This window comes from Myotis yumanensis, unplaced genomic scaffold (genome assembly GCF_028538775.1).
Source record: "Myotis yumanensis isolate MYYU_CA2020_CCGP unplaced genomic scaffold, mMyoYum1.0.hap1 SCAF_10, whole genome shotgun sequence".
NCBI lineage: Eukaryota > Metazoa > Chordata > Mammalia > Chiroptera > Vespertilionidae > Myotis > Myotis yumanensis.
Window position 1 is genome coordinate 34795540 of NW_027223761.1, and position 22419 is coordinate 34817958.

Sequence of the window (22419 nt, forward strand, 5' to 3'; positions counted from 1 at the left end):
TGAGATTGCCAACAGAAATGCAAAATCCCAACCCTCTCCATCCCAGCCTTTAAACCCAGAGTTTTATTACTTTTAACTAAAAGGATACTTGTTTTAGCAGCCATAATATAGAGCATCAGGGAAACGTGGGAGCCAGCTCGTGGTGGCCTCAGAGGACTGTCAGGGTCTCACCGTACTCCGCTCTACTTGACACAGCTGTTTAGTCACCAGGGTCTGACATCCGGCCCTTGGAGTGCAGCCAAACAAAGGGAATTTAGAGGCTGGTGTTGTGATGGGAGCTGACAGGAGGATCTACAGTTCTCAGTCTTATCGTTTCCATGAGCGTCTTTCTCTTGGTCAGCTTTATAGTCTCCGTAGAATTGGAAGGCTGCCAAGCAAATGGCTCCTTAACGTTTATTCATTGTTCAGCCGAACATGTAATTCAGCTGCCCTCCAATTGAAAGTAAGCATGGAGGGAGATGGATGCACCATTGGCTCTCTGAGCAGTCAAAACAGTCTGAAGTGGAGCATTGCTAGAGGTCTCAAGGAAGCCATGGGAGTTTAACTAAAACACTGCACAGCACAGAGGGTCCATCACCAAGCACATCACTCTTCTTTGGCTTTTGCTATGCCATGTCCCATTATCTCTTTAAAGTGGGAACCAAAACTGTTTCCTTGTTTTTATTTTTTTAAAAAATATTTTTATTTATTTCAGAGAGGAAGGGAGGAGAAATAGAATTATCAATGATGAGAGAGAATCATTGATCGGCTGCCACCTACATGCTCCACACCGGGGATCCAGCCTGCAACCCAGGCATGTGCCCTGACCGGGAAACGAACCATAACCTCCTGGTTCATAGGTCGGTGCTCAACCACTGAGCAACACTGGCTGGGCCGTTTCCTTGGTTTTAAAGGTCTGCTCCTCCTTAAGCAGGTGATGTGGATGTGCCATCCTGGGAGTTGACAGCAGAAAACGCCAAACGGTTGGGCATGCATGTGCATCTGTGTGCCTGCATGCCCCCTGAGCACTTGGAACAGTCATGGAGACCACAGAACTTGATCTGATATGCTGGCTAATTACACATGAAAAGTGGGTACAATGAGCGACCCAGGACAGCCTGTGTAGAACTGGCTCTACTTCTGTCTTTCATTCATAAACATGGATGGACACCTCAGGTGACAGGGGGTGGGCCAGGAGCTCTGACTACGAAGATAAAGAAGTCCTTCCTTTCTGGGGTCAGGAGGCTCCTGAAGGGCAGCTACCTGTGGTGGCCCTCAGAGCCCTGCACAGTGTCAGGCACATGATAAACACTCCATAAGCTCGGAAGATGTTGAAGGGAGGGGAGGGGAAAGACGAGTGCACAAAATACAATGCAATATAAGCACTTCCACCCAAGTCCTGAGAGCAGAGTGCCCCTCCAGGATGGAGGGAGCAACAGAGGGACTAGTACTTGATGTGGCACTCTTTAGGCAGCACTGGAACACTGCAAAATAGATGACAGGCTGTTCAGGGTGAAGAAATAATGATGTAGACATGAAGGTCAAAGAGCCACAGGGAATGAAATGAAGAAGTTGATGCAGGTGATATCCAAAGGTAAAAGCAAGTGAGGTGCAGAAGCTGTACAGAGTCCCTGGGGCGCCACTAACCCTCTGGTGGCCTCAGCATCTCCCACACCCTCCTCTGTTGCTCCCTTCCACTCTCTCTAAAAATCACTGGAAAAAATATCCTCGGGTGAGGATTAACAAAAATATAAAATAAATTATAAAATAATGGATTGATTTCTTTCTGACTGAAAAAGAAAAATATGCTCATTTAAAAGAACCTTGAAAATATTAAAAACTGCCCGGCCAGTGTGGCTATGTGGTTGAGCATTGATCCATGAACCAGGAGGTCATGGTTTGATTCCAGGTCAGGGCACATGCCCGGGTTCGGGTCTTAATGCCCAGTGTGGGGTATACAGGAGTCAGCTGATCGGTGATTCTCTCTTGTCATTGATGTTTCTCTCTCCCTCTCTCTCTCCCTTCCTTTCTGAAATCAAGAAAAAACAAAAACCAACATATTAAAAAAAGAGAAAATATAAAAAAAATGAAGAAAAAATATTTCCTATTGTTTAGAGATAAAATGTTAACATACTGTATTTTCTTACAAGCTTTTCTATTTTATACACATATGTGCATATGCACACACACACACACACACTAACATACTGGGTACATGTATGGCCTACTTTTATTGTATTATATAGTGCTAGAGGCCTGGTGCACGAAATTCATGCACTGGTGGCAGGGGAGGGGTGTCCCCTCAGCCCAGCTTGCACCCTCTCACAGTCTGGGACCCCTTGGGGGATGTCCAGAACCCCTTGCTCCTTACTGCATGCCTGCTTGTTGCTCCTTGCTGCTCGACTCGCTGCTCCTTAGCACTGCTGCAGAGGCAGGAGGCAGGAGAGGCTCCCACCACCGCTGCTGCGCTTGCTAGCCATGAGCCTGGCTTCTGGCTAAGTGGCATTCCCTCTGTGGGAGTGTACTGACCACCAGGGGGCAGCTCCTCTATTGAGCGTCTGCCCCCTGGTGGTCAGTGTGCATCATAGCGACTGGTCGTTCTGGTCATTCCGCCATAATGGTAGCTTAGGCTTTTATTATATAGATGGCCTACTTTTATTGTATTATATAATCTCATTAGCTTTCCTTATGCCATCAAAAATATCACTTTAAACGGCTTCCTCAATCTCTCCTGAAGGTACACACATATGCTACTTAACCGTTCCATAACGCGGGGACATTTAGGTGGTTTCCAGTCTTGGGGGGAGGCGGCTGCGTCTGGAAGGTTGAGTCATCAGCCAGCTATGAAGGGTGAGTGAGAGCCCAGGCCATGGGACCAGCTAGTGCAGAATGTGGGGCCCCTGGGGACTAGAGTCAGGCCACAGGACCGTCTCTCTTTCATGGATGAGAAAGCTATAGTCTAGAAAGTTTTAAAAATGCCCCTGAAAAGTTTCCTAGAAGATAATTCTAACAGCCATCTCCTTTCCCTGGTATCTTAGTTTGGAGTCCTTTGAAAGCAGAAGAAATCCCAGGGAAAAGGGGAGGGGAAGCGACAGTGAGTGACAAAGATATAGGAAAAGCCAATGAAGGGGGTGCATGTCACTGGGCTGGTCACCTATGGGCCACTGAGCCTCAGACGCCATGTGGGCTCTCTGAGGAACTGTGTGATTTCCCCAGGAGATCTCCCCGTTAGTTGAGGTTCCCACAGGCTTCCCTGGGTAACAGCTGAGAGGGCTTTGGAAGCCAGAGCCACGGTGAAGTAGAAGCACCAGGTTCAGGTGGCAGCCTCCTGTGCACACCAAACTGTTTACCATAGCTGGGCTGAAACAAGAGGTGGCCGGGGAGTGTGACATGCGGTACAAACACATCTGCTGTTCACCTAGAGATTCAGGGGCACCAGGACCCTGCCTCCTACGCCCCCTAGGAGAGAAATCCCAGGAGAGCAGGTGGGAGTTAAGGCATAGATAGCAACCAATCTGGGAGGGGAACATAGTCTTCTTCACCACAGAAGAAGCAAACAAGAATGGATGGCCTGCAGAATCCTGTTCTTCACATTATGACCCTAGGTCAGTGCCAGTCAAAACAAACATCTGCTCAGTCCTGACTCTGACGTGCCCAGGCTGGAGACGTGGAGATGAGCAGGATGTGAGTCTCGCTCCTGACTTGCTCAGGTGCAGTCTAAGAGGACCTCAGGGAGGGGTGAGTGGGCAGGTTGCTTCCATGAGAGCACAATTTCTGAGGCCAGGGGAAGGGAGGTGACCTGTGCTGAGCTCGAGCCACAGGCGAGGCCCTGGGTGGAGGGTTTCCGTTCATTCCTTGTCATCTACAACCTTCCGGATCAGAGACGCCTGCTTCTCGGGGACAGAGCCGAAGCTTTGGGACCAGGTCATCACCGCGCCATCATGATCACAGTGTCTCAAGAAGTCCAAGCCTCCTGCATCTGATGGGATGGGGACTTGTAAAATATGCTCACTCCCTTCCTCCCACCCTTGAGCACTGATTGAGCACCTGCTGTATGCCATGCACTATTCTAGGAAAGAACTAACCCTTGCCCTGGGAAATAAGTCACATACACCCAGAGTCCCAGTGGGCTGAGGGCCAACACAGGCCTGGCTCCAGTGACGAGAGAGCCGCAGCTAGCCTTGCGCTGCCAGAAGGGGCCAGGGAGGGATTCATGGAGAAGGTGGTGCCAGGCCCTTTTGTGGCTAGGTCTCTGTTCCTCTCTCTATCTCACTTACTCCCGCCTGTCAATATACTAGTACATCTGTGTGCCTATCTGAAGAACACCTGTCTCCTCCATTATTCTGAGAGCTCCAAGAGGACTGAGGCTTTGCCCACCTCTGCACGGCAGTACCCGCCCCACAACACGTGCTTGATGCTCCCTTACTGGATCGATGAATGGCGTGGCAGTGCTGGCCCCTGAGCATGCCACACAGCCAACAAACCTCTCTACCTTCCGGAGCAGAGCCAGGCATCAAACGCGGGCAGGTCTGGGCTTCAGGAAGAGAAGGATAAGGGACTGGAGGCAGCCAAGGAGAGCACAGAAAGCACTGACACATTCGGGTTCTGAGCATGGGGGTCTGGGACGTTTCGTTGCAAGCATTTTTGCTTGCAATTTACATATCCTCAGCGCAATGACCGAGTCCTGTCCCATCATGGGAACTCGGGAAATATCACACTAGCCATGGCAACACGTTGTCAATCGTGCCCCGCAAGAGCCACTGCAGCTCCCTGTTTTTGTTTTTCTAAAACCAACAAGCCATGTTGACAGCAAATCTGTACTGAGAACCTATTAAAGAAATTGTAGTAAATCAGAGATGCTTTAACTGCCTGTCTGGCGTCCCGCTGATTGCAAGCCTGACACTTGACTGTAGCTGCCTTTCTACAGTCTCCCATTTGATTCCATTCCCCGGATAATTACTGAGTCTTGACTATGTGCAAGGCAATGCGTTGGGGCCTCATTCCCATTGCGTCTTTCAGGCCCAGAATATAATTTAACTTATGGACAAAAAAAGGCACAACAGGAGCAGAGAGTGACAGAGGCCACCAGAAACTGGGCAGACTATTTCAAAGAAGATAACATTTTACCATGTGAGCAGGTGTGCAGTAGCTGGTACCACACACACGCTCACTCATTTGCTTAAGTATGCATTCAACAGCATTCCCGAGCAACTTTCCTGGGCCAGGCCGGGTCCTGGGTCCTGGGGTCAAAGGGATGAATGAGACCCAGCCCCAGTGTACAGCAGAGTACCCTGTGGAAGCCAAAGCAGTGTCACTTAACTCTTCAGGAAGTGGAAATCTGGGAGGACTTCTCAGAGGAGATACTTTCCTTTGCCTCTTAAAAGAGTAGTTCACCAGGTGCAGAGGGAGAAAGACATACTGGTACAAAAGATCTTGAGATGTGAGAACAGGCACGCTTTCAAGAAGATTGTGGTAGAGTAATGTGTCTGTGGGGTGTCAGAGTTAAGCCGAGGGCCAGAACACACAAAGTGTGGATTTCATCCTGAAAGCCACTGAAGGATAAGAAAAGCAGGGCTCTGCACGTTTGGCGGATGGCTGGGCAAAGGTTCCCTAGTGGACTCCTCTAAGCGGGAAGTCTTCCTGGGATGGGACCTACTCCAGATAAGGCTGTCTGGGCTGGCCTGGGCTCTGGCCAATCCAAGGGAGATTTTGGATGAATCCCAGCCCTACCTCCTATTTGACTTTCCTTCCCCCCTAGAGTGGAAATCATAATACTTAGCTCCCAGGTTTATAATGAAGCGCTGATCACATCACACACACTGCCCAGCCTAGGAGGACAAGCCTAAGTCAGCTTCAGTATCTGTCAGTCTACCCTTCCCCACGCTTCCCGATGTGTGCCTGAGTCATGCGTATCAGCACCCGGGGAGGGAGGGACTGCTCAGAGATGATCTAATGAAACAAGAATGACTTTGGCAAGCCAACAGAGCTCTAAAACAAAGTTGGAGGAGACGTTAAGAAATTATGATCTATCCCCTTGTCTTGGGTTTCAAACAGATGACAAGAGACAAGACGATGAAAAGAGAGAAAAGTAAAAGACTAATGAAATGCTTTACCAAGCAGGACATTTTGGAGCAAGTGGCATTCTGAAAGTACCCAGGCAGGTTGGAGGACTATATTATAGTTGCTATGGAGACTGGAAGGTGGAATGGCGATGGCAGTGGGGGTGATGGCAGTGGTGGTTTCGATGGGCGGTGGTGCTGTTGAGAGTGGTGACTGGTTTAGAAGAATTTTCAGAGGCGGGAAAAAGTGGTGCTCAATATCCATAGCACCTGGATTGTGGACCCTAAATTATAATGCCATTTCCCACTTAAAGGAAGCAGGGCTCCTTGGAGAAATGGCTGATTCTAGATCGGAGGCAGAAAATATATTAGATGAGCCTGGAACAGCTTATTGCCAGAAACCAGTAAATTACGAATTTCTACTAGGTAGGGTCCTATCAAAAAGGTTTCCATTGGTCAAAACCAGAAAACTTTGAGCACCAATAAGGACAATAACTGCAATATCTTGAAACACAGCAGATACATTTAAATCCATGAGTTAATAATGATACTAGAAAAAAACAACACCACCACCTCAGTAGTCACCTCTGGAGGATGCTAAGAAAACCACCCATTTTGAAAACTGGGTGAATAAAGGGGAAATAATCTAACATTTAGCCTATCTTTCTCAATCAAATGTACCTGTGGCTGACCAAATACTTATTGAGGAAAGTTTATCTTTAGAAAGCATTTTAGATAATATGTAACAATGAAACAAATGAATTGGAATTTAACCATTTGAAAACCCTAATGAATTAACATATCCAGGCAACGATCACCAACGGCTTCTCATAATGAGAGACAGACAATCAGATATAATGCCTCCCTTGCCCCCCACCCCCAAATAAAACAACACCATCAGGGCTAGATCTACCTACCAATTTTTTCAGGGGTGAGAGGGACTTATTATCTGACACCATCAATGTACAGCTAGCAAAATCTAGACTGTGGGAAACTCTGTAGGTTTCTTCCATAAATATTTCTCGAGGAATAAAAGAGATCTGAGAGAATGTCAACCAGTTGCAACGCCCAGGCCTTAGTTTGATCTTGTTTCCAACCAACTGCAAAAATAATAAATGAACCCATCAAATTTATGAGACAGAATAGCTGAAGATGTTAAGGAATGATTAAATTTTGTCTGCATGTCATAAAATTGTGTTTTTAAAAAGAACCCATATCTTTAAGAGCTATAACTAAAATACATATACTGAAATAATATGTCTGGAATTCACTGCAAAAGAATGTACTGGCAGAGGCTGAGGGTCAGATGGGGCGGATACATGAAACAAGATCGGCCACGGATTAATCGTTGTGTTGAAGTGGGCGAGGGTTGACTGAGGGTGTGTTACGCTATTTTTTCTGCTTTTGTATACGTTAGACATTGTATATAGGAAGAGGTTCTTGTAGTTGTGAGTTTTCCTTTCATGGTACTTCACAACTAGATTCTGGATGTGGGGAGCAGAAGAAAACCACAAGCTTGTTTTGTAAAATAAGGAGACAGATCCGGGCAAGCAAGAAAGAACAAGGTCCATCTGGAAAAAACAAAGCAACCCATGTGGCAAGCCTAGATTAATAGCCTTAACATATAATGACTTCATTATAAAAATCCATAAGTCTATCAAAGCCCCTAAGGCACGTTACTAAAATAAATTAAGTGGCAATTTATCCAAAGAAAGAGATATGTAAGTAACTAGGAAATATTGGGGAAAACACTGCTCTCCCTTGGTCTCCACAGAGATGTAAATAAAATAATGAAATGCTTATCAGCAGCAGCCAGGACCCTCTCAGCACCTTCCTTTCCTCGGCTTCTGCTCCACCCACCACCTCCATCACCAAAGGGCAAACACCAGCTCTGCTTAGGAGCCTTCCAGGGGTCAAACCCCCTGGATCCCTCAAAGTCTCCTCATTTCCCCCAAGAATTGCTATTCTCTCTGGCTGGGACCCTCCAGATGAATGCTTTCTCAGAGAGTGCAAACGAATGAATTTGGGGTGTATTCATTCATCAACTGGGAGTGGGCTGTTAATCTGTGATGAAAGCACTGCGGACCCCAGGGAGGAGCCAGGTCTCCCCTCCACATCTTCAGGGGAGCCAGCAGAACTCACCAAGGCCATCCCTCAGGCGCCTATATGCCTGAAAGTTGCTCACGTCTAGCCTTTCTACTCCTTTATTAACGGCAGTCTTCTCAGAACTTGGACCAAGGAGCCCAAACTGATGTGACCTTTAACCTGTCAAAATCCATGGGGAGGCATTGCAGCCCAGCCATAAACCCAAACATGTGAATTTTCAAACCATGTTTAATCTGGGTGAAAATGGAGTCGAAAATCTTGCCAAGAACTTGCATGGACATCAATCAAACCCATTTCAGATCCTGTCTTAATGTATTTATTCCAAACAATCGGGGGGGAATTGGGAAGGCCCATTAGGCGTTACTGACTATGAGCTCTTAAAGTGAGCTATTTGTCCTGTTCATACTGCTGTCACTAATGAGAATTACAACACCCTCTCGGCTCCAGCATGGGATAGAGCTGGCTGTTAGGTCTTAGGAAAAGCATTTAGCAGGCTAATCGCTCACAGAGGCCAAAAGCTGCTTTCTACACTTTCAGAACGAACACGTAGATTCACCAGGAACAAGACAGCAAGCAGTAAAGTCAGGGAGAGTTGTTCTTTCTTAAGTCCTTCATCCCTTGATTTCTTCATCCTCATCTCCTCCCTCTACCCCTAAACATCTTACACACACACACACACACACACACACACACACACACACACTTTCCCTCCATATCTGTCTCTAACAACAGAGCTAGGCTAATGCAGGTCAGCTTGATATTAAAAAACCTTCAGAGGCAAGAGGAGGGGGCACCTACCACCTCAGAAGCCCAAACACCAGAGATGAGCCAGGAGCTGGCCCGGGCACTCCCAGCAGAGAATCCCCCCCATGGTAGCATGCCCAACTTGGTCCAGGCTCTGACCTACCTTTAGGGCAAAGTGCCCCGCAGCCCATGGTCTAGGATGTCAGCCACAGTCATGGTACCTTGTGCCCACAGCTGACCTCTCCGTGCGGCCAGCCGCCACACCCCTCTGCTTTCAGGCTAATTTTCAGAGGTCGGGAGGGCTGCAGAGCTATAGGATCTTTCAACGGTGTCCTGAGGAGAACGCTGCCTGCTCGATACAACTGTCAGCTCAGTGCATCGGCCGAGAACAAGTGGCTGCCTATATAATTTAATATGATGCCACATGAGACTCCTAGACCTGCTGCAAAGCAAGCAGGAGTCTGCCTCGTTCCTCTTGGCAACTGGAAGTCTAGAGCGCCTGCCTGTTGCTGCCGAGTCTGGGTATACACCTAGAGTCACCGTCAGAGCTGGGCAGGGGTGCAAGGAGTCAACTGCTGGGGGCTGATGAGAAGTGAGTGTCATCCGGGAGGACGTGGCATTTCTTAGTCCACCCACAGCCTCAAGGTCATGAGCACCTCCTTAGGCAGACGCCAGCTGTGGGCACAGCTATGTGACCCCAGGCAGCTCTGGACATAACGTAGCCACAGCACGCCCTCAAGCCTTTGCTCAGTTGTTGCGGGAACCTGTCCGTTCTGGAGAGATGACCTAAACTCACAGCTAATGAAAATGTGAGGGCATCTACACGCACACTATAGGCATGAATTCATAATCTTAAGTATGTGTTAAGGATGGGAAGCAAACAATTTGAATATTTGTAATGTTGGCCCTTTGGGTTTATTGGCTGGTTGGCTGAATGCAATGTCCTCTCAGCGGGAGGCAGGACCTGGTACTGTGCCTGTTTCGTTGGCAGTGAAAGCAGGGATGTGACCCAGCAGCAGCTGGGCTGCTTCCTCAGACACTGGGACCAGTTCATCTGCGTTCTGGTGGAACATCCCTGCGGAGTCAGTCCCAGGACTGGTTCCCGAGATGCCGGATCTTGGGGAACTTGGCAGGGATGCCCACCACTGTGGTCAGTCCTCCAGGACCCTGTGCCCAAATCACCCCGCCCCGGGTGGCGGGGGGAGGGGCGGGGGGAGGAAGATAGCCCTGCTGAGAGTCAGTCCTAGGGAAGGTCTCTGGGCTGGAAGGAGGCACCATGGCCAATGAAGCAGGGGGTTCCTCCTACTCCATCTGACCCCAAAGACCACTGTGCGGATCAGGTTGGGAGACAGGGCTGCAGAGGGACTCAAGGATGCTCAAGAGCCAGGAGCATCAGACACCTGCCAATGGCTACGGGTGCTTTGTGTACCCGAATGAAGGGTGGGGGGGTTAGACTCAAGGAACTGACCCAAAACCCTCCTTTTCAGTCCCCTCTAGCAGGCTGGCAGATGAGGTTTTTATTGTTGTTGCTGGGATTTGGGGGGGGGGGGGCGTGAGGAGGTGGTAGCAAGAGGCTATCTTGGGTGCTTTCCCCTTTTTGAATAAGGTACTACTCTAAGGCCCTATGGACCACTCAAAATCAGGAGAAATCTGGAATGTAATTACTATGCTACCCATAACGGGGCCTTTTCATAATTATCAGCTTTATACTTATCATGTAAGAAACACCATATCCTTCAAATAGCTAATACCTAAAAGGCACAAAGTATGCAAATTCAGCTCACAGTTTTTTTTATTACTAATTATTATGTGGCTGGCATTAAGTTGACCTTGCACACATTATCTCATTTAGTCTATGGGATGCAGAATTTATAAAAGTGAATTTATGTCATACTTGCTACCCACCACATCAGAGCATGTAAAAGAGAAGTCTAGAAATAGCACTGCAGGACTGGGCTAAAAGGTTTTGATTCACAGCAAAGGAAATTTAATTAAGCATGTAATGTCAATTACTGTCATTCCTAATCATATTACACCTCCCCAGAAATAATACAGATATAAAAGTCTAGAGTTACCTGCATGTTTGATGTAAATAGGATAGAATTATCTAAGTTCTGAAAATATCCAGATATCAGAAGGAAGAAAGTATCTCTACCTAGCCTCACATGTCATCAAATTTCATTAGGTAGGGACATGAGCATCCAGCCGCAAGGAAGACCATCCCTCCTCTGAGAGCAGGTCGTAAAGACTTCCAAAGGTGCCCCAAAAGCTGGAGTGTAGCCTGGCTGGTTTGGCTCAGTGGATAGAGCACCGGCCTGCGGACTGAAGGGTCCCAGGTTCAATTCCAGTTAAGGGCACATGCCCGGGTTGCGATCTTGGTCCCCAATGTGGGGCGTGCAGGAGGCAGCCGATCAATGATTCTCTCTCATCATTGATGTTTCTATCTCTCTCTCTCCCGTCCTCCCTGAAATCAATAAAAATGTATATTTTTTAAAAGCTGGGGTGTAACAGGTCACAATTTTTTAGCTGCTGTAAACAATCATGACCTGCTTGTTTTTTCGTTTTTGTTTTGTTTTTAATATATTTTTATTGATTTCAGAGAGGAAGGGAGAGGGAGAGAAACATCAATGATGGGAGAGAATTATTGATCAGCTGCCTCCTTCCAGCCCCACATTGGGGACCAAGATCGCAACCCGGGCATGTGCCCTTAACTGGAATTGAACTGTGACCTCCTGGTTCATAGGTTGATGCTCAAACACTGAGCCACGCCAGCTAGGCACGCTCTGCTTGTTTTGACAAAGCTCAAGAGAGGCCAGAGAGCAGATGCTCTCAACCTGTCCCCATCACTTTTTGGAGCCTGTGTGGTGAAAAGGACCAGATCCTTTCACAGAGCAGCTTCAAGGTCCAGTGGAGGGAAGGAACCACAGGAGAGCAGAAAATCACGGCACAGATGCTGAGGCACCGGTAGGCCTCAATAGATCCACCCACGGGCATCTAAAACCCGGCCACTTCATTCATTCCCTGGTCCCTTAATCCCTTTCGGGGTGTGCACCATTGTCACACCCTAAGCTGAATAGTGGAGTCACTAAGGGGAGCAAGAGAGCAGCAAAGTCCTTGCATTCTTAGAGTTACAGTCCCTGGAGGAGACAGGCACCAGCTTAAGACACACACCGATGTATAGCTACAAGGCAAGCTCTACCGAGTCCTAGTGTCTACATATCTGAAATGGGTTAATATTAAAGAATATTTATTCCACAAGGCATGGCAAACATGAAATGAGTCAATCTCGATAAAGCTTTTGGATGAATACAAATCAATGAAAATGTGACCATGATGACTATTACTATCCTTACTACTAATGAACGGCTCTACCAGGTACTAGCTGTGTGACCTTGAACAATTGTACATAACTTTCTCATGTTCCAGGTTTCCCACCTGTGAAATGGGATGACAATAATTCCTAAAGAAAAAGATGAAATGCGTTAATAATATGTAGAAAGTGTTTGGAACAATGCCTGGCACACAGTAAGAGTGTGATAAATGTTAGTTGCTAGTGGTGATAATTATTGTGCCAGAATCTTAAGACAGCACGTCAGCTCATAATATGCTTACAATCTAGCCTAGGACTTCTCAACAGAGGCACTGTTGATGCTTCGGACTGGGTTAAGTCTTTGTTGTGGGAGCCGTCCTGTGAATCGCAGCGTGTTTAGTGGTATCCCAGGCCTCTACCCACTGAACGTGAAGAGCATCCACCCTCAATCATGACAATACAAATGTCTCCAGACATTGCTTAATGCGCCCCCAGGAGGGTGGAGGTGGGGCAAAATGCCTCCACAGAGAACTATGGGTCTAGCTGGAAATTATAACGTATCCACTGGAAGAGAGACAATGCAGAGCTGGAATCTGCGGTCAGTCCTAGGGAAAGGAACAACAGTGAGCCAATGAGGGGAGTCCCTCAACAGAGCCAGGGGAGGCTGCTTAGAAGACAGGCCATAAATGGTATTCATGACGATTCTGAATCTATGGCTCTTTTGCTAAACATAAACATTACTTTATTGAGATCTGACATTTCAAAGCAAGTTAAACATCATCACTAAACCTAAATTAAAGCAGCTATAATATACTGAATATAATTTTCCATTACATATCGTTCCCTCCTCTCACCAAAATTCTGATACAGTTTCTTGGCTAAATTTCACCCCGCACTGATTTAGAGAAGCTGGGTTGGGGAGCGAAGGGAGCAGGAAAGGGAACCTTTTGGGTCACTCCTAGAGAACTCTGGAGCAACGCCCAACTGACATCTGTGGAGATGACTCCAAATTTTAACCAAGAGGCAGCATATGAGTCTGCTTTCACGAGGGGCAATGTCTTGCCCACCCTGATCCCCAGATGCCGCACCCCATGCCATCCCCATGATTGGAACCATCAGACCCTCATCTTTAACTCGGACCTCCTCAGTGTCCAGGATCCAACTTGACCTGAGGTTGTCTTGGACTCTCAACAGCATCATCACTTGACCCTAATACAGCGTTTCATCCCAGTACTTGACAGAGGCGAGGAGATGAAGAAGTACAAATTGGCAGTTAGAATACAGTCCTGGGACGTAAAGCACAGCTTAAGGAATATAGTGAATAATATCGTAACAACTACATATGGTGTCAGGTGGGTACTAACTAGACTTATCGAGTTGATCACTTTGTAAGTTATATGTCTGATCACTACGTTGTGCACCTCAAACTAATATAATATTGTATGTCAACTTTAATTGAAAAATAAAATAAATGGGAGAAAAGGGGATTTAGAACCACAGCTGTAGTAGACAGAATAATGGCCCCTCAAAGATGTCCATATCTTACTTTCCAGGACCTGTGACCATGTCGTCTCACATAGCACCATGGATTTTGCAGATGTGACTAAGTTAAGGATCCTAAAATGGGGGACGAGTATCCTGGATTATCCAGTTGGGCTCAACGTCATCACAAGGGGACTTGTAAGTGAAGGAGGTGAGTCAGAGTCGGAGAGAGAGGAGATGCTGCTGGTTGAGAAGATGGAGAAAGAAAGGGGCCCCAAGCAAAGCAGTGCTGACAGCCTCCAGAAAAGGATGGAAAAGGTGAGACTGGATCCTCCCCAAGAGCCGCCAGCAAGACACACAGCCCTGGTGAGATACTGACTTAAGTGCAGCGAGTCCCATGTCAGACTTCTAACCTACAGGACTGTACGATTATAAATGTGTATTACGTGTATTTTTTAAGGAAAAACCCCACACAAACAACTTGTGTTCATTCCCCAACAGCGGGCATGGTCTCTATGATGGGTAACTGGAACCCTACAGGGTTTCTAGCCTTTCTTTCTGTGTTTGCCTATTATACATTTTTAGTAACATACATGGTATCTACTTCCAGAGCTAATGACTGAACGCAGAGCGCTCACACACACTGTCCTCAGGCTCCTCTCCCAGGTGTTTTCTACCGTGAGAATTCAGGTGTCCAGGGCTGTGCTCAAGGTCACACAGAAAATGAAGCGTGCAATTCCACAGACACGCTCAAAGAATCTGCGTGCAAGTGCTTAGTATATGCCTTTTTGGGAGCTGCTGCCCCAGGGAGCAAGATGCCAGTGGGACCTGGATTTCCCAGACGAAGCCAATGCACCCAAGCCGCCTAGGACCCTGTCTGCAGGGCTGGGGCTTGGCAGTATACTCCGGCCCCTGGCACCTTGCTGGGCACATGAGGTGTGCCAGAGCCCAGAGTCGGTGCACACCCGTCCTCAATGGCTGCACAGTTACAGGACAGATCCGGGGCAAGGTATTTGCAAGTTTCACATTTGCGCAATGAACTCTCCCCCTCTCCACCTCCTATTTTTTTTTTTAACAGATTAGCATTTGAAGCTTTAAAAATACCACACAAAATATACACTAGAGATTGTATCGGCTTCTCCCTGCAGTTGTGGGAGGGGTATAACTAGACTGATCCTTAGTATTTGGAAATGAAGCCATTTCACACGAGTATAAGCTGCTACAGTTGAGGATTTGAGTAGCACATGGAACCTTATCACCTGTTAGAAGCAGGTGCCTGGGCATTCATGGGGCACATTTAGGAGAGAGGAGACAGAGGGTTCCCCAGCTGGTGAATACAATGCTGTACCGAAGTAACCGCCCATCCCATATGGAGGTAAAGCATCCAGCATTCAGCCCTGAGACAATCTACACACCGTAGGCAGTTAGAGGCATGTTCTTACTTTCTCATTTTATAAAACTGGGCTACATGAATAATGTCTGAAGTCAACAATAACGCAACAACGAAGCAGAAACCACAGAACACATTTTTACCATAGGAAACCGATGAACTGTACCATTTAGACTCTTATTGATCCTTATAATTAGACAAAACTAGTTTTTACATGACCACAATCATTACTGCCATAGAGTATTTTTGTCACTTAACATTTCAAAATATATCTTCCCTAACACTTACAAAGTGGACATATTTGATATTTTAATGATAATACTTATTTATCCTTGACTGTTATAATGTATGGAAGTCACACAATTGTTGGTAATTTGGGTTGTTTCACTGCAGGTAAAACTATATTTATATCTATTCCTTTCCTTGGGAAATTTCCAAAAGTGGAATTATTGGGTCAAAGTAAAGGATTGCTTTTTCTGTTGTTGTTTGTTTGTTTAAATATGTTTTTATTGATTTCAGAGAGAGAAAGGGAGAGGGAGAGAGGAATAGAAACACCAATAATGAGAGAGAATCATTGATCAACTGGCACCTGCATGTCCCCTACCAGGGATCAAGCCTGAAACTCGGGCATGTGTCCTGACTGGGATTTGAACTGTGACCTCCTAGTTCATGGGTCGACGCTCAACCACTGAGCCATACCAGCTGGGCAAGGATCACTTTGTGACATATCATCACTCTGTTCTCTAGGAGAAAAAAAAGATAATTTATAGTGCCTTCTGCAATGTATGAATATATCTGTTTCCACAAAGCCCTGCCCATGTTATATTTTACACTTTGATTTATTTTTGATAATGTAATAGGTGTGATATGATAACCCATAGTTGTTTTAACTTGAATGTATTCAATTACCTCCCTGGGATTTGTTTACAGTGAATGTTTCTCTTGTGTGAATTATCTACTCATATCCTTTGACCATCTGTCCAATGAAATCTTTAAGATTTATATAAAACTCCCAAAGTGTCTGGATATTAAGTTCTTAGCTGTTATGTTTATTGCAACTATTTCCCTAAGCTGTTGCCTTTCTTTTTACCTTTTAGTTTTGTTGATTTTCTTCGTATTAAAAAAAAAGTGGGTTATTTTAAATGTAATTGAACCCATCAAACTTGTCACTGATAATTTCTTCAATTGCTTCAATAGTCAGAAAATTGTCTTTTCTCAACAATTGGGATAAGTATACCATTAAAAACATTAGCTCTTTAAGCCATCTGGCATTTGCTGTGGTATAGGGATACAGCAACCATATTTTTTGAATCAAAAATTAGAACATGTGATCCAAGTGCCAGTATTCTTATGGGCAAAATGGGACAGAATATTTGAAATTGAGACTGTCCTGGGAAATTGAGGACATATGGCCTCCGTATGCATGGAGCAAGCTGTTATTTTAAAGGTACAGTCCCAGACCCTGCTTTTCTCAGCTCCTGTCAGCTCTAAGCAACAGAGATTTTTTTTTTTTTTTTTATCTTAAGGCTCACCTTACCAGAGTCCTGAGCCCAAGCCCATTAGGGCAGGCAGGATATCAGTAGTCAGTCTCACCAGAAGAAAGGGTCCAGAATTAATTATGTTGCAAAAGCCCAGTGCTCACTCCTCCACATCCATCTCTGCCTTCCGCACCCTGCTCCCTGCACCGGAGTGGCTACACCAATGAGCACCCTGGCCTTCTGCCTTCAGTTTAAGTTAGACCAATGGGAAGTGTCCCCAAGAGGACCAAAGAGAGAGAGAGAGAAGCTTGGGGCACTGATTTCCTGATTCCCTTGCTGTGGAGTCAACCAGGACCAAAGGCTGTCGATTGCGGGGCCCTCCTCACACCACTGTGTCTATGTTTGGAATTCAATAACCCTCAGATCTAGGAGTGGTAACAGCCCCCCAGGGTGACCAGCCCAAGGATGGAGTGTATTTAGCTTACCTCTTTTAAATATACCCTTTATTAAACTATTTTCAAGTTACACAGTTTGAATGTGCAGGGACCTGACCATACACCAGGATCCAGGCTGCCTTAGTGAACAAGAACACGTGCAATCACAGGTGGTTTCTCCCGACCCCATCACTAAGTCGGCTCTGTGCACCAACTTGGAACACTGGAAGTAGAGCCCTCCCCTAGACCGAAGCCCATATGACAACTTGGCCAGTCCCTTCCTTGGAAGACAGGACTTCTCCAACATACCCATTACCTGCAGAACTGCTTGACCCCAATATACTACTAGGCACTGCAATCTAACTTGAAATCCTGAATTTCCTGTCCTGGTACTACCCTATCCCAGCAGCTTTTTCTTCCCAGGCAATGGTTCATCTACAGGGCAACAGCCAGTGGCTTCTTTCTTCAGTGGCAACCAGAATCCCAGAGACTATATAATGCCTTTAAGATACACTGGGCTGAGTGTTATTATACATAAAAATGGTTCAGTCATAGTAAACACTAGGTGATAATTGTCTGAGCTAATTATTCCTGGTCCCCCACACCTTTGTTATTATTATTACTGATTTAAGAGAAAGGAAGGGAGAGGGAGAGAGAGATAAATACATCGATGAGAGAATTATCGATCAGCTGCCTCCTGCACACCCCCACTGGGGATTCAGCCCACAACCCAAGCATGTGCCCTGACTGGGAATCAAACCATGACCCTCTGGTTCATGGGTCGACGCTCAACCACTGAGCCACACTGGCTGGGCAACTCATTTCTTCTTGGCCCTTGGACATTGACTCTATGGTGCTTGTGGAGTACCTCACAAGGCCTCCTCTTTCTACTAGCCCACCCCTTAGCCACAGCACTGCCTGATGCCTTACTCTTATGTTCCCATTAATAACTTAGATTCCACTTCTGCTAAGTCCACACCACTTGGGGGCAACACTGATGTGCCCACTCTATGGAGAACCCACGAGCAAAGGGAAAGCAGGAAAGTTAGACCTGTCTCCTTGTAGCTGTCACACAGCCCCAGAAGTGATAGCCTCTAGGTTCAATCAAGCACCCACTGAGCCAGGCTCAGGACCACCCAACCATGCTGTAAAAGACAAAGCAAACAGGAATGAGGTGATGAGACAGTAACTTGGGGCACAGACAACAAGGAAGTGGTGACGCACATGCATGTGTTTTGGTAAGGCTTTGGAGGGGAAGCAGGGCTCAATCTAGAGCCTGGAGGAGGAGGAGGAGAGAAAGCAAGTCCAGAAGCACGGTCTTAGGGACAGGAATCAGCAGCAATGGTGACTTTATGAAATCACTGTTGGCTGAGGGCCTGGGGTAGGGAAAGCAAAAATTATGCTACACTTGCTTCCATCCCAACACCAATGTGCTCCTATCTGACTCCCATTAGGCTGCGTCTCTGAATCGCCAGGGGAATTCTAGGGGAACCATAGAACAGGGTTGAGTGACAGCAGGTATCATCAGTAAAGGCTTGTTGAACACAGAAATGAATGAATATACTTAATCTGAATATACAAAAGTCGAGAGTTCAACTTTCCATCTTGGAATCCGGTATCTGCAGGAGGGAAAGTAGAGTCACCCACGAGAGGAAGCAGAGATGGATGCTTTAAGAAGTTAAGTCAACAAGCATCACGAAGCACTTGGATACAGCTTCCCAATGCCGATAGACACTGCCTCCATTTCATTTAGGGCTGTGGCAGCCTCTGCCTTCCACTCTTATGAAGCTTCAGGGCAGGCTCTTGTCCCCCTGGGTCCTCAGACTCAGGCTTGGCATCTAGTTTCTCAGGGAGCCTGGTGAGTAGCTTCTAAGAGCTCTGCTCTCTGGCTGTATGATGCAGAGCTCAACTGGTGCGCCTGTGCACACCTAAGTAGTGTGGGTTTCCTGCCTTGGGCCTGAGACTTCTGCATTACACAGTGACTATCCTCTCCACTCTTTTAAAAGCAGCTTCAAGCTCTTAGTGTTACATTTATTGCCCTGAAAACACAATGTCTTTCCCTGTACTTCTATACCTGTCTTTGGCTCCATGTCCCTTGTCTTCAGGCACTGACCATCCATCATCCTAGGTAAGAGTCTCAATGCCTTCCTACTACTAGCACTAATAACTTACAATTGCTTAATGATTTGCAAAGTTTGCACATGCATTTTATTTAATTCTGTAACAATCCTGCTAACTGGATATCATGGTCTCCAATCCACACTGAGGCTCAAAAGTGCCGGGTCCCCCAGCAGCAGCACCAGGCACGGCCCGAGGTCTAGGACCCCTCTTCACTCCTAGTTACTGCTTCCTTGTTTCTTCTCACTCAGCCCAATGAAGGAAGATCAAGCTGCACTGATGACCTCCTGTCCTGTACTATTGAGTTGGTCCATGCATCAAATAAGGGCAGGACTAGGAGGGTATGAGGGGTGAGGCCTCCTCCAACTCGGAGCCTCTCGGATCCTACTCTCACCATCTTTCAACCTGCCAGCAATTTTCCACATAGTACGCTTCCCCTCTCAATTTCCCCCAACTCGCCACATGCTATGCTTTGACACTCAATTACTACTATACATTTTTTGATGCCAGGCAGTGAACTGGATAGTAATTCCATATCTCTGACTTCCTACAGTGTTCTGGAAAATTGTGTTACATCGGGCACATGGAAGAGCTAACATCAGTGGGAGTGGGGGGATGGGGATCATAAAAATGTAACCGTTTTTGTTTCATCCTGCCTCCATCAGCAGATTTGGTCAGTGACCTCTCTCTGAGTCACCAAAGGCTATAAAACTTGCTCTGATTTACATCTGTAGGAAACAGAGTTTGTCTTGCATTTTGCTTTCTAAAAAAATTATTTTTTCATTCCGAAACCATCGTTTATGCCCTTCTATTTGGAATTTCTTGATAATACCTCAGGATGAAAATACACACACCGAATAGCTTTTCAGCTTCATGGTGCTGATTAACCAAAATCACTGATTTCAACAAGAGCCTGGAGGCCTTAAGCCAATTACCTCAGAACTATTCTGTGAGATTTAGCTGGGAGGTCCTCTCCTCATCAATTAAGTCATGGGAAAAGGCTCAGGATCACCAATGATCTCACTTGGAGAGTGATCTGTAAGGAAAAACATTTTTTAAAAAAGTTTTCGTCCATACAGTTTAGAGGCAAGGAGTTATTTTCATTATTTTTGGCATCTGAAATATGGCAGATGGTCTAATCTTTCACATCTCTATATTCTGAACTCTATTCCAGAGGAAAAACAAAGAACCACAATTTAGCAGAGGTCACGAAGACAAAGTTTATAACTGCAGCCCCCTCTCCTCTATTCCCCAAGGCTAGGCCTCTGTGGGTTATGGCCATTGCTCTTCAGTTGCAAGCAACAGCCCCCGCCACCACCCCCCGCCCCCTTCTAGTCCCACTTCTCAAAGGAATTAATTAAGGGAGATTTTGTGGTAGGCAGAATTCTGTGGTAGGCAGAATTCTAAAATGGTCCCTTACGATTTTCTATCCTAAAGCTAGAACTGTATGATTCGATCTTATGCTGGGATGCTGTTAGGTTACAAGGCAATAGGGATTCTGCAGAAGTCATTAAGGTCACTGCTAGTTAATTTTGAGTTAATAGGAGATTATCCAGGTGAACCTGACCTATTCCCATGAGCCCTTTAAAAGAAGAGTTTTTCTCCCGAAGGTAGGAGAAAAGGAAGTCAGAGAGCTGTGGGAGGGACTCGATGTGTGGCTGACATGGACAAACCGTATGGCAAGGAGCTGAGAGTGGCCTCTCACAGCTGAGGGCTGTCCCTGCCAAAAGCCAGCAAGGAAATAGGAACCTCAGTCCTACAACTTCAAGAACTGAAGATCGCCAGCAAGTGAATGAGTTTGGAAGTGAATTCTTCCCCAGGGCCTCCAGATAAGAAGTCAGTACCACCAATACTTTGATTTCAGTCTTGTGAGACCCTGAGCTGAGGAACCCAGCCCATAGGGACTTCTCACCTTCAAAACTGTGAGATACCAAGTGGGTACTGCTGGAAGCTGCTAAGTCTGTAATAATTTGTTATGCAGTAAGAGAAAACTAATACAGATACCTGGAGCCAGATATGCAAGTACATGGCAGAAGGAACATTCAGGAAGAGGACACAGAAAGCGAAAGGCTTTGGGATGGAAATTTACTTGGAAAGTGAAGGAACAAGGAGACCTGAGGAGCTAGAAGAGAGGAAGCAAGAGGAGGATGACAGGAAATGAGGAAGAGCCAGCACAAGTATGGCCTGTAGGCCGTGGTGTGGACTATGGACAACATTTAGAGAGCTGACTACAGGCAGTGACATGAATTGGCTGCTCTTGGGTCAAAGATCCAAACGAGAGCTGGCTTGCTCCTTTGGCTGGGCCTCTGGGTGCCATAACTTCCAAAGAAGGGGGTGATGGGGGCATTCTGTTAGACATTTACTTCATGCCCCCATTATAGCCAAGACCAACATTGGTTAATTCAGTTGTGTTTGAACCACCTGCTAGAGTGGAAGCCTGAGGACTAAATGAAAGGAGTGAAGTCCACAGGCAGTGATGGGTCACTGGTGATGCAGTGAGGGTGTCTGTACCAAGGGCTCTTCCCACAGAGACAGCTGGGCCCTCCTTACATCTCTCCTGCATGTAGATTTAAAGAAGAATCAACACAGCCAGCAGCTATGGGCCCATTCCTCTTCCTCCTCCTTGTGTCCCAAGAGAGAAGATGCACGAGGTCACATTCAGCTCAGAAATTAGAATACAGACTCCAAAGAATTACTGTTTATCAAGTGCCCCTGAGATCAGAACTAGCATCGAGGTCTCCTCAGCCATTCCCAAACCTGTCCACTCTGTATCCTACACACAGTCTTACTCATGCAGCCTCTCTTTCTGGGAGATATGAGCAAGTCTAGGCTGCATGCTGTCTACCCTAACCCTAATCTTCCTTAATCTTCCTCTGAACTGGCTGAGCTAATCCCTAACCCCAAACTGCCTTTTCTTTCCTCCGTCTTCCCATTCTGGTCCAAGTTCTCATGAAATTGATGCAACAAACATTTATTAAGCACCCACCTTGTGACACTGTGCAAGGCAGGAGGGTTTCAAGTCCTGGGTTCCACAGTTGATTCTGCCACTGACTAGCTACCTTCGTTTATGCCTTTTCTATAAATGGAGACAATAACGCCTATCTTGAAAGGGTGTTCAGGGATTAGAGATAATGTAAGCAAAGTCTGTAGCACAAAGCTGGGCACAAAGTGGGCCCTTAGTGGGATTTCTTGAATGAGTGGCAAGGTTTACATACATTTGGTGACTGGATATTGATGAAGAAATCATGGTGAATGCTTAAGCAGGAGTACAGGTCTAAGAGTGAAAGGGAAGCAGAGACCATCTGCTGTCTTTTCCTTT

General features: G+C 46.4%; 1 protein-coding gene and 1 long non-coding RNA gene across 3 annotated transcripts in view; one reads left to right on the top strand and one right to left on the bottom strand.

Moving 5' to 3' along the window:
• LOC139017202 (uncharacterized) overlaps positions 1-22419 on the top strand; it is a 425767-nt gene that overhangs the window by 157456 nt on the left and 245892 nt on the right. The window lies entirely within an intron of this gene.
• PARVA (parvin alpha) overlaps positions 1-22419 on the bottom strand; it is a 141856-nt gene that overhangs the window by 57234 nt on the left and 62203 nt on the right. Inside the window, exon 1 of one of the 2 annotated variants that reach the window (XM_070425259.1) lies at positions 9052-9187. The exons of the other annotated variant lie outside the window; for it this stretch is intronic. Within the exon in view, the coding sequence (XP_070281360.1) occupies positions 9052-9079 (28 nt within the window). The 5' untranslated portion in view covers positions 9080-9187. Of the gene's footprint in view, positions 1-9051; positions 9188-22419 lie in introns of those variants that run through there. 2 annotated transcript variants of the gene reach the window in all.